The sequence below is a fragment of the Panicum virgatum genome, chromosome 2K (genome assembly GCF_016808335.1).
Source record: "Panicum virgatum strain AP13 chromosome 2K, P.virgatum_v5, whole genome shotgun sequence".
Taxonomy (NCBI): Eukaryota; Viridiplantae; Streptophyta; class Magnoliopsida; order Poales; family Poaceae; genus Panicum; species Panicum virgatum.
This window is the reverse complement of record NC_053137.1, coordinates 65,866,568-65,878,183: the sequence shown is the minus strand read 5'-3', so window position 1 is coordinate 65,878,183 and position 11,616 is coordinate 65,866,568. Positions and strand designations below refer to the sequence as shown.

The following is an 11,616-nucleotide window of genomic DNA, read 5'->3' as shown; positions in this document are numbered from 1 at the left end:
TGGCTGTGGTGGGTGGGTGGAGTTGGAGTCGGAGGCGCCAGTTGGGCTGTGCGATCGATCGCCCCGCCCCTTCCAAAAAGAGCGTGGCAGCCGGGCTGCGCAGCTGGTGGTGGGCTCCGGGCATTATCCTGACTATTCCTGAGGCCTGAGCTAGTCGCCGCGGAACAGGGCATTGCAACACACCACACAAGCTCCGTGCAAAACAATGCGTGACGTCGTGTTCGAACGCGTGCAGGTGCAGCCAAGCCAAACACGTGGAGCTCTGGCCACTTTTGTACGCCATTTCCTCTTTCAGATCCGTAGCGTGACGACGTACCATGTAGCAGCAGCCGGACAAATAGTAGCAGTAGAATACGCCGAGATACGATGGAGAAGGTAGGTGCGCCGCGGCCCGCATGGGTACAAGAAACGGCAGCTCCACACCAAGCAAGCAGGCAGCCGGATCGCCGACGCGCAGCGCACACGAATACACTCCCGGAGGAGGGGGGGGGGGGGGGGGGGGGACAGGCGTTCCCCGTGTAACCACCGCGCGCGCGATAGCCCGCGGCCGAAGCGAAACCGGAGCCGTCGGTGTCGCCGCCCGGCCGTGGCGTCTGGTATATTACGCGGCGGCCGAGGCCCAAAAGCCACTGGGCGAGCGCGCGAGGGAGCGAGACCGAGGCGAGGCGAGGTAGCTGCTGCGCGGCTGCACGCGTCGATCGCCGCGGCGCCGGCCGGCCGGCCGGCGGGCCTGGGAACGAACGCGAGGCTCAGCTGGGCTACATGCTGCGCCGCGTCCTCGACGGCTTCGACTGCCTGCACCCGCGCTGTCGGCGGCGGCACGGTGGGGGCGCGGGCGCCGGGGCGGTGCCGGCGGCCAAGGCGCGCGTCGCCGTGCGGCGGTTCGGCGGCTCCACCAAGTGTAGCGGAGTCAGCGGCGGGTGCGGCGACGGCGGCGCCGCGGAGGCGGGCGGGGGAGGGCGGGAGGTGACGATCCGCGTGGCGACGTTCAACGCCGCCATGTTCTCCATGGCGCCCGCGGTGGCCGCCGAGCCGGCAGCGGGGGCGGGGGCAGGGGGTGGGGCGGAGCGAGGTGCTGGGCTCTCACTCCCGGGCAGCCCGGGCGGCGCGCGGCGGCCCAAGGGCATCCTGAAAGCGCAGGCGGCGGCGAGCCTGGCGCGGTCGCCGAGCAAGGCGCGCGTGTCCATCAACCTCCAGGACAACGAGATCTCCCTGGAGCGGAGCCGGCTCTGGCGCGGCAAGAGGCAGCCGCCGCCGCCGCAGAGGAGGGAGGCGGAGGCGGCGGCGCCGCGGCGGCGGAGCGTGGAGGAGGTGCTGCGCGAGGCGGGCGCCGACATCATCGGGCTGCAGAACGTGCGCGCCGAGGAGGAGCGCGGGATGCGGCCGCTGTCGGAGCTCGCCGAGGGCCTGGGCATGCGCTACGTCTTCGCCGAGAGCTGGGCGCCCGAGTACGGCAACGCCGTGCTCTCCCGCTGGCCCATCAAGCGCTGGAAGGCGCACCGCGTCGCCGACCAATCCGACTTCCGGTCAGTCCCGCCCTCCCCGCCTCTCCCTCATCACTGCACTGTCCTAAGCTTACCAACCAGCTCCTGCATGCGCTTCAATGGAGTTCGCCACGCTCATGAATTCCATTTACGACGCACAACAAACAAGCAGTAATTTCCACCACTAATTTCACATTAAACATTTGACACACGCACTACCGCATTCTAAATACAGTAGAGCTGGTTGAATCATCTCTTGATCGTTTCACTACTCGTTGGGGTCAGAAAATAGGAGTAGCGCACAGCAGCAACATGGGATTCAGAGCATAGTCACAAGATTCGGTGTCGATGCCTCGTCCCACGACCCGGGAACGCCGTTCCGATTCGAGGGTCGGGGTCGAAGAGGATCAGTGTCCCATTCAAGGTTGGGACGTCCCGGTTTGAAAGGGGTCGCAGCCACATTGTTTGTAGATTTAATTGGGATAAGGAGGTTAAGGACAATGGATTTGTATGGTTTTTTGTTAGAAAATGAGCTGAATACGTGTAGCATGATCTAAATGTACTCTTTTATACGTTTCTTATATGCTTGAACAGATTAATTTCTTCATTAGGAGCACATATATAGTTTTTGTTTTTATAAAGACACATGGATTCGAAGATATCGACCCCGATGAATCAGGGTCGCGTTCCACATAATAATGTATCGTTCCATAGAGGTATACCCCTTTCGTACCATAATTTTATAAAGTGACGACCATCGACCATCGATCCCGTTCCTCGACCCAATCGATCCAGGAACTTTGTGACTATGATTCAGAGTTGGATTAGTGTCCCGTCCTGTCGCAGCCTGAACGTTCTATCCAGTTCTCGACGCCCTCGCTGTAAATAACACCCGGCCCCGTACCACTTTGCCGGACCGAGTTCCTGTGCAGTCGCTACTTCCACTGCAACTGTACCAGGGCACTGTTTATTACTGTTCACCAGGGCACTGTTTATTACTGTTTGCCACTGTACCATCGGATCTGATCCGTTGGCGGGGAAAATGGACGGCTCAAATCACGTGCAGTCCTTAAGTTACGGTCGCTGAAGCGACTGCATTTGATCTGCGTCGCACTTTGCCCGACCACCGCCCGTGACACATCACATGTCAGAGCCAGCCCGCATGAGCGCCCAGCCAGCCCCACCCTGCCAGTGCCTCCAACTCATCGGCACTGTCTGTCGCCGCCACACACAGAGAGGAATGGCAGCCGTTGCTGCCGCCGCCGCTGGCTACTCTGCTTACCTTCCTGATGAAATGCTAGTAGCTGCTCCTGTTCCGGTCGAACAGTAACTGGCCCAAGCGCCGCCATGTTGCGTTGTCTGGTAACCAAGGTTTTAAATTGCCGGCTAAGATGTTTAGCGGTAGAGCTGCCGTTACGGCGTTTAGCGGGCTATAGTCGGAATTTAGCAGGCTATAGCCGACTTTAGCGGACTAAATGATATAGCGGCCGTCCTTTCTAGAAGCTATAGCGGAAGCTATAGCCGGCTATTTAAAACCTTGCTGGTAACTAATCTATTCTAAACTGTTAACCCCGCAAAGCTTGTCCAAATTCTGAGCAGTACTCATCACCTAGCTTTTACCTGCCTGCCGATTAGTGATGAGGTGCATAATGGTGACGGTTTGGGGGTTTAGGAGCGTTGATTCCACGCGCTACGGACAAGCGGCAAGATGCTTACGGAGTAAGTATGGCGGATAACATGCTGAATTCAGATGCTACGGGGCTATAAAAAAGGATTATGTGAGCTGCCCCCATTGTCACAACCTGAAAACCACAGGGATCGGCGAAGCTTTTGCGGGTCCCCATAATCCAAAGGCAAATGCGCGTCTCGGATCAGCGTCCCCACAGATTTTATATCAACCCTAGCTTTTATATCAACCCTAGCTTTAGCCCTACAGCCTACTGGACTAGGGACTGTAGCAATGGCAATGCTGATTAGTAGTATCATCGGAAGGGATTAGACAGACGCCACCGGTGCAGACGGTTAGAACGTTAGGTGCTCGCTACTCACTAGATAGATGCTGCAGGTGCTGGTGGTGCTGAAGGGAAGGGGAAGGCGAGAGGTAGAGAGGACGGCATCTTCGTGACAGCGTTGGGATCATTGGAGGAAGGGGAAGTTTTTGCCATCCTGTGAGCGATCTCGCTGCGGCCGAGTGGTCCCCGTCAGGGAAGTGGTAGCTGGGCAGGGCCTTTCTGGGCGAGACAAATCCCTGGGCGAGGGCCTCTGGATAGGAACCCCCCCGTTGCCCATGCCACGCTTGTTTGCAAGTTATGGCCGGAACAGTGCCTGGATATTTTTTTTCCTGATCCGTTATAGAGTAAATGGCTAGCTGTCCAACTTCGAACAATCTTGATTCTCCAACGATTTATGGATAAGCATATACTCGTAAGTACTGATTGGCGAGATTATATATAATTTGCTCTTTCGATAATGCGTTAGAGTTTTGAAACTGTAGTAAATCCTTTATTTTCTCATAAAAACCACATCAAGTTTCTTCAACAGTGCATGCTACCTTCATGTCGTGTGAAGAATCCTTTCAGGGACCATATGCATAATAAGGAATAAACTACTCGTGCTGCACAATTTAAGGTCATACAGAAAACTGTCACCCATCACCCTCTGTGCGGATGAGCTTCTTCCGAAGCAGCACGCGAACTATGCCGAAAGCAATATGGCGATCGTTCCCTCGCTGTCCGAGCATAAAGGACCTGCCCCCGGAACGTGATCGCGATCATTCCCTGTTGGTTGGAGTGATTGACAGATAGTTTCGGAAAGGAACTGAGCGAGCGCGATGTGCGTGGTTGGTTTGGTTGCAGGAACGTGCTGCGCGCCACGATCGAGGTGCCGGAGGCCGGCGAGATCAACTTCCACTGCACGCACCTCGACCACCTCGACGAGGGGTGGAGGATGAAGCAGGTGGACGCCATCATCCGCTCCGGCGACGGGCCGCACATCCTCGCCGGCGGCCTCAACGCGCTCGACGGCACCGACTACTCCGCCGAGCGCTGGGAGGACATCGTCAAGGTGAGACACTGTCGTGCTGGGCAATCATGTGATGTTCTTGGGACCGAGACCGAGATGGATGGTGTGCTCATTTCTGACGGCTTTGCAGTACTACGAGGAGATCGGCAAGCCGACGCCGAAAGTCGAGGTGATGAAGTACCTCAAGGGGAAGCAGTACGTCGACGCCAAGGACTTCGCCGGAGAATGTGAAGCTGTCGTGGTTGTGGCCAAAGGGCAAGGTACTAGATGATTCAGTTCTAAGACAATATCAGTTCCTATCTGAACTCCCCTCAGTACTTTTTCATTTGCTGTTATCTGAACTCTGAATCACTTACCCTGAGATGCCGATGGATGGATTTCAGATGTGCAGGGGACATGCAAGTATGGCACGAGGGTGGACTACATCCTGGCATCGCCAAACTCCCCCTACAAGTTTGTACCTGGATCCTACACGGTCATATCTTCCAAAGGAACATCGGATCATCACATCGTCAGGGTCGATGTAACCATACCTCAGATCAAAGAAACCGACACCGAAACCTTGAACCGCAAACAGAGAGTAGTCAGGGTGAACAAGAAGAGCTCAAGAAAAGGGATATGGGGTGCTAAATGATTTTTTTTATATTTTTGGTTGGATCTTAGTTCTTTGCATTCTTTTTCTTTTGCCGGGTGATGTGGGTTGCTTGGAATTGTGTATACAGCTATGGTTTGTTGGAGTAAGTCTGAAGAAGCCAGGTTGCAATGGCTGCTGTGGTGTGTGACCAAGAAGTGGAAGCAACGTATTTTGGCTAGGTTCCCCTTCTGTTGGTTGTCGTCTTGCGTATGTTGCTACTAGATTCAGAGTGACTTCAGGTGGAAGTTCTCTAATGTTGAAGGCATTGCAGCACACCTGATTGCCGTAAAAGTGAACTGCTTGCATTGGCAGGAGTAATTTATACTCCACGGCTTCAAATTCATAGAAAAATGATTCATCTTATTTTTCAAAAGAAAAGGTACATTCTCTAAATATGTCTTGAAAATAATGCATCGACCAATAGAAGCTGGAGCCTGGAACAGATTTGGCGTCATCGTCAGGGTCAGGGCAAAAACAGTTGCTACGGCTCATAGTCGTTTCAAGGGTATATATGTCCAGGCCGAACAGGGCCCTCGTTTCAGGATGTCACCATGCTCAGAAAGCACTTTGTTTTCAGACTACTGGCAATAGCCCATTCAGCATCTTTTTGTTCCCATTTGTCTCCAGCTCAGATATCTTAAGCTAGAAAACATTGAAAGGTCTAACCAGCAAGCTCTACCCACCACTAGCCTGTCTGATCCTAACAACTGAATACGATACGCTGTAGGAGCTGATGGACACACCCTGCAGCCAACAGTGGTATAACACACCAGGTCAGGATCGTGTACATGTTGATAGTTGATACCTCAACCAGACAACCATCCTCATCTTCAAACGACAGGCCATGGAACATGCATGGCCCGGGCACTGGCCACATGGCTGCATGCCGAATGCCACGCAGGTGATGGGTGATGCTGGTGCATTAGATGCAAATAAGTCCCAGATGTGGACATGATTTCAAACACCTAACTCAAATTACGAGATCATTATAGCATGACCATAGTTCAATACTGAAGAGAAATAATAGAGAGAAAAACAGGTAGACATACACATCCACAATAACATTATGATGGATCATGTAGCTGGTACAATGATCACGTTTGTTTCTACTTTGAAAAGCTTATCTAGTCCATCAAAATTCACCAGCTGCTTGAGTGCATCAAATAAACATCCATGTGAAGGTTTAAAGAAATCAAGAATGCTGCATTTCCTTACATAGAAATGAGCTCCTCCAGTTTGCATTATTTAAGTAAAGAAATCAGGAAACTAGTACAGGGGCGACATAGCTGGCGTATCATGCAGAAGCCGCCAGCAGCTCCCTTTCAGCTCGCTCACGGATCCTCCTTTCCAGCTCCGGCCTGAAGTGCCTGATAAGCCCCTGCACAGGCCATGCTGCAGCATCCCCAAGGGCACAGATAGTATGTCCTTCGATTTGCTTTGTGACCTCCTGAAGCATATCGATTTCCTCCAGCTTCGCGTTACCAACCTTGAGCCTCTCCATGATCATCCAAAGCCAGGGTGTGCCCTCCCGGCAAGGCGTGCACTGCCCACAACTCTCATGCTTGTAGAAGTATGACAGCCTAGCAATTGCATCAACAACATCCGTAGATTTGTCCATCACGATGACCGCTGCAGTACCCAATCCAGACTGCACAGCCTTCAGTGCATCATAGTCCATCAACACATCATCACATATGTGTTTTGGTAAAAGGGGAACAGATGAACCACCAGGAATAACTGCAAGCAGGTTGTCCCATCCTCCCCTCACACCTCCACAGTGCCTCTCGAGCAACTCCTTGAGAGGTATGCTCATTTCCTCCTCCACGGTGCAAGGTTTGTTCACATGCCCTGAGATACAGAAGAGTTTGGTTCCAGAGTTGTTTTTGCGCCCAAAGCTTGCAAACCATTCTGGACCACGCCTAAGAATTGTTGGGGATACAGCCACAGTTTCAACATTTGTCACAGTAGTGGGGCAGCCATAAAGCCCAGCATTGGCTGGGAAAGGCGGCTTCAGCCTAGGTTTGCCCTGCTTCCCTTCAAGGCTCTCAAGTAGGGCAGTCTCTTCACCACAGATGTATGCACCAGCACCAAAATGAATATGCACATCAAAATCATAACCAGATCCGCAAGCATCCTTACCAAGAAGTCCAGCTGCATATGCTTCCTGCCGGGCTTTCTCAAGGTTGAGACGCTCGTTCACGTATTCACCTCTAATGTAGATGTAAGCAGCGGATGCCCTCATTCCAACTCCAGCAATAAGGCATCCTTCCAGAAGTTTGTGAGGGTCATGACGCATGATTTCTCTATCTTTGCAAGTTCCAGGCTCACTCTCATCAGCATTAACAACAAGATAAGAAGGACGTCCATCTGAAACCTTGGGCATAAAGGACCATTTGAGACCAGAGGGGAAACCTGCACCTCCACGTCCCCGGAGGCCTGATTTCTTCATTTCATTAACTATCCAGTCTGCCCCCTTAATCACCAAATCCTTGGTCCTATGCCAGTCACCCCTCTTCATTGCACCTTTCAGAAAAGGGTCATGCAGACCATAGAGGTTGGTAAAAATGCGGTCTTCATCTTTGAGGCCACCGAAGTGAGTCTTCTCTGGAGGGGGAGGTGGTGGTGGAGGCTGTGGTGTACTTGATGTAGTAGCAGCCTGGGTACTAAATGATCTGCTAGCAGGGCAAAGGCCGGCACCATTGAGAGAACGAGCAGGCTGTGCCCTTGATAATGAATGAAAATACTCAATTGCAGCCTGGAAAGAAAATTAAAAGTTAGGGCCATGCCAATGAATCATAATTCATCGGTATGCAATTAATAAAAACATAAGTGCTTCTACGCTCTCCACAAATAAATATATTCATAGATAGTTAAATTTCCCGAGTGACCAAACTGGTGTTGATATTTGATAAAATGGGACACCATGATGAAGGTGTGACAATGAAATCATAATTTTTATAGTGGTGCTTCCAGTATATGTAGTGTGGAGTAAATTGAAAGAGGAAAAAAAATCACAAAGTGGTTAAAAGGGGGGCACCATAGCAAAAGAAAAATACCATTTTCTACATGGACTGTTCATGAATCAGGAGAAAACGAACAGGAAACAGTGAAATTGTTCCATAAAAGAAATGAAGGTGTAACCATGCCACATGAAATCTGATTATGTTTATATGCTTTACATAATAGTCTACCAGGTGGCAACAAAGGCCTGACAACCAATTCAATAAAAACCTACAGATACAGAATACAACTGCTCAGTTATTACAAATAAGCCTTTTAAATGATCCTACTAGTCTATCCCAACATATTTATCCGCATAAGAGGTAACCTTCACTATCTGCTACTGTGCTACATACTAGATGAGTTTCTGAGGCATAGCCCATAGTTATGAATGAAATACTAACAATAAAAAAGATGGATTAAGACATGAAAGTTCTTTTGCTTCAAGAACCAGTGCCTGTCTAAGGATGCGAAACTATCATCTTCAAGTTATTCCTAGAGGTTTAACCAATACCAGACCAAGCCACCAAGGTTTACCAATTCAAAGAACAAAAGTAGCAACTAGAAGGAATGCGCACACAGGACATAAGGTGTAGTCAGATGAGCAAAGCTCGTTCGTCGCTTGGATTTTGGATCAAGAGTGAGCATTAGCAAAAATTTCCATCAGCAATGGCGTAGGCAAAGTAGAATAGCACACTCAGGTTCAGACTCTGAGTTCACAATTGAACCTCGCATGGTTCGGTGGAAGCGACTTACAACATTGGCCGACTATGTCACAGCTCGTGGGCCGTTTGGGCCGGACCGAATGTGCGACATTGTAGCAAAAAGCTATTGTAGCGTCGCGGTTAAGTTAAATAGCTGGTCGCGAGAAGCTAGTAACTCCGGATCGATCCTTTTGCGCGAAGCGAGGGCGAAAGCGCAAGAGAGTTAATTAGCAGGTGTGGTCTACTCAACGTGTAGAGTAGATCTTAGCCGTTATCTCGGGCCGGGTCGTTACAGACTAGTCATGAACTAACATTGAAATATATCCTCTTGAAATCTTAATCAGCAGTGTCTCGCAGAAAAAAGGGGGAAGACCTCCACTATTCCACTCCAAGCACCCCCGCCCCAACTCACCCCAGAAGAAGAGAAAAAAAATGCGGCCTCCACTCTCCACTCCAAGCCCTACCTCAATCTTTCGCCCATTTCCGATCACTAGTAATCCAGCACGCCGCTACATGGGAAGAGATTCACTTGGTCGCCATGTGCAAATACAGCAGCTGTTGGAACCCTCCCCCACCCTCCACGGCTCAAACCCTCTGAGGCTACGCCTTAAACGCCCTCGCGCGGTCCGACTCTCGCGCCGGACTTCACATCTCCCGGCGGTGGGATCCAACCGGGGGAAATGGGTTATGGGTTGATATAGAGGAGAGAGGGGATCGAACCTTGCGGTCGGGGGAGATCTCGGCCGATCTGAGGAGAGCCCGTCGCAGCGCCATCTCCGCCTCCGCCTCGCCTGCTCCGCTCAAGTCGAAGGTGCCTGTTGGTCTGGTCGGATTGGGGGAGATCGGGGAAGGGAAGAGAGAGGAGCGGCTGCGTGGGCGACCTCCTGGCCAGAAGGGGATGCGCGGAGTGAGGCCTGCACACGCACGCAGACACGAACCGCAGCCGCGTGCGGTTTTTTTTTATATTTTTTATTTTCGTTTCCAACAAAAATATATTTTCGATTTGAAAATTTACAGAAATATACCCGGCCGCCCGACTACCCGGACCTGGCCGCCCGGCTGTGACATCCCAGTTTTTAAAATACTAAGCGAGAAATATTAAACACATAATCATGCTTAATAAGCAAGAGAAATTCAAGTTAAACTTTTCTTTTGGGAAATAATAGAAGTGTGTTTTTGTGTATATGAAATTTTACACATGAAATGATGAGTTCTTCAAATCAATGTTTTTAAATGTTTAAAATGTCTTTCGGATGGAAACAAACGGGTTTTAAAAATGAATTTCAAATCGTTGCTCAAATGAATTTTTGTACAAAACCAAAGTTGTAGGTTTTCAAAAGACGAACAATTTTCGTGTTCAAAGTTTTTCGAGTTGCCGCACAAAAATGGAAGAAACATTTGAATTTCGAAGCGCACAGGACATTTTCAAATGCACTCAAGTTTCAAATTTTAACTTTCAAAGGAAGCTTCAAATGAACTTTTGCCTAAAACGAAAGTTGTAGATCTCGAAATTTTGAACAACTTTGGTATTCAAAAGTTTTTCATTTAAAGTCAAAAAAATGGATAAAAATTTAGTTTACAAAATGAAGTTTTGGAACTTCGAGTTAATTACGATATTGCCATCAACTCCATCCCCTTCCTCTGTTTCCCGCCGTGACGGCGTCGTCGTCTCGCCGTCGGCCACGCACCGCTCCCTCGCCGCGCCCCAGCCCTCTCTGCGCCCCTGGTGTCTTCCTGGAGCTTCTCGAACCGCCACGCGTTGCCGTCCCCTGCACGCACGCCGAGGATGGACGTTGAAGCGCCACGGCGACGCCGTGTAGCGACAGCCGACCGCGCCTCGTCTCCGCCCTCGCCTGTGTTCCTCCCCTTTGGCTCGTGCAGCAGACGTGCTCGACCCCTCTCCACTCTTTTCCCTTTCTCCAGAGCTGAGCCGAGTTTTTCTCTGCGCCAGGGAGCTCGCAGTCGCGTCCATGGCGCCGCCGCCCACGGCCTCCACGCGGAGCCCCCTCCTCCGCCCTCCCTCGACCCGAGCCACCTCTGGGAACGAGTCCCTCTCGGCTCACTAGTGTTCCCCGACCCCTCCACCGCCGCCCCAACCCACTGGAACAGCGCCGCCGCGGTTCACACCGCCGCCAGCCGCCCGCTCCACTTCGAGCTCCCACCTCTGCCCTCCCTCAGCTCCAATCAACCCCGGGAACGGCTTCACCTCGCCCCAACGGAGCTCCCAAGCCCAGTCAAGCAGCCACGCCACAGGGCCGTCGCCGGCCACCGGCACCCGCGGACAGGCCACCACAGGCCACCTCAGCCCCAACTGAGACCACCGGCAGGTGCGCACGAGCCCCCTCACCCTTTTCCCCAACTTCCCCCTCGCCGCCGGGGCCGAACCTCACCGGAAAACGGCCGCCCGACCCTCCCCTGTTCTGTTCCGTCCGCCAAGGACCTCCCGTGAGAAGAAACAGAAATCCAGAGGCCTAGATGCAAAAGCTCGTTTCCTTTTTCTTTTGTTTTCAAAAATAGCAAACTTGTAAATTCCATATAAAATCGTAGAAACATCAGAAAAATGCAAACTAAAATGTTTTGGAATCCTTAGATCAAAACCTACAACTTTTGTTACAGTCACATGTTCATATTATGCTTCTATTTTAATCTAGGAAAAAGATTAGATTTCATAGGCTATAATTATTCTAGGAGTTATACTTAGCATATATGGGTGATTTTTGGCTGGTAGCTAATCCATGCCATGCTTAGTGTTGTGTAAAAGTTTGAGCACCAG

At 51.4% G+C, this 11,616-nt stretch overlaps 2 protein-coding genes across 2 annotated transcripts; one reads left to right on the top strand and one right to left on the bottom strand.

The window, feature by feature from the left end:
- The first annotated feature begins 491 nt into the window (after window positions 1-491).
- On the top strand, window positions 492-5,457 carry LOC120694687. The gene is made up of 4 exons (XM_039977884.1): window positions 492-1,526; window positions 4,340-4,547; window positions 4,636-4,765; window positions 4,889-5,457. The coding sequence occupies exons 1-4, from the start codon at window positions 763-765 to the stop codon at window positions 5,137-5,139; spliced, it is 1,353 nt and encodes a 450-aa protein (XP_039833818.1). The 5' UTR covers window positions 492-762; the 3' UTR covers window positions 5,140-5,457.
- Window positions 5,458-6,163: 706 nt separating this feature from the next.
- On the bottom strand, window positions 6,164-9,782 carry LOC120694686 (NADH dehydrogenase [ubiquinone] flavoprotein 1, mitochondrial-like). Its single transcript, XM_039977883.1, has 2 exons — window positions 9,564-9,782; window positions 6,164-7,894 (listed from the first exon to the last, which is right to left on the bottom strand). The coding sequence occupies exons 1-2, from the start codon at window positions 9,615-9,617 to the stop codon at window positions 6,434-6,436; spliced, it is 1,515 nt and encodes a 504-aa protein (XP_039833817.1). The 5' UTR covers window positions 9,618-9,782; the 3' UTR covers window positions 6,164-6,433.
- Window positions 9,783-11,616: the final 1,834 nt, after the last annotated feature.

Coding starts and splice junctions, on each gene's coding strand:
- LOC120694687 (XM_039977884.1), top strand. CDS start 763: ATGCTGCGCCGCGTCCTCGACGGCTTCGACTGCCTGCACCCGCGCTGT. Junction 4,548..4,635: donor GCTGGGAGGACATCGTCAAG/GTGAGACACTGT, acceptor ACGGCTTTGCAG/TACTACGAGGAGATCGGCAA. Junction 4,766..4,888: donor GGTTGTGGCCAAAGGGCAAG/GTACTAGATGAT, acceptor GATGGATTTCAG/ATGTGCAGGGGACATGCAAG.
- LOC120694686 (XM_039977883.1), bottom strand. CDS start 9,617: ATGGCGCTGCGACGGGCTCTCCTCAGATCGGCCGAGATCTCCCCCGAC. Junction 7,895..9,563: donor AGATCTCCCCCGACCGCAAG/GTTCGATCCCCT, acceptor TTTTCTTTCCAG/GCTGCAATTGAGTATTTTCA.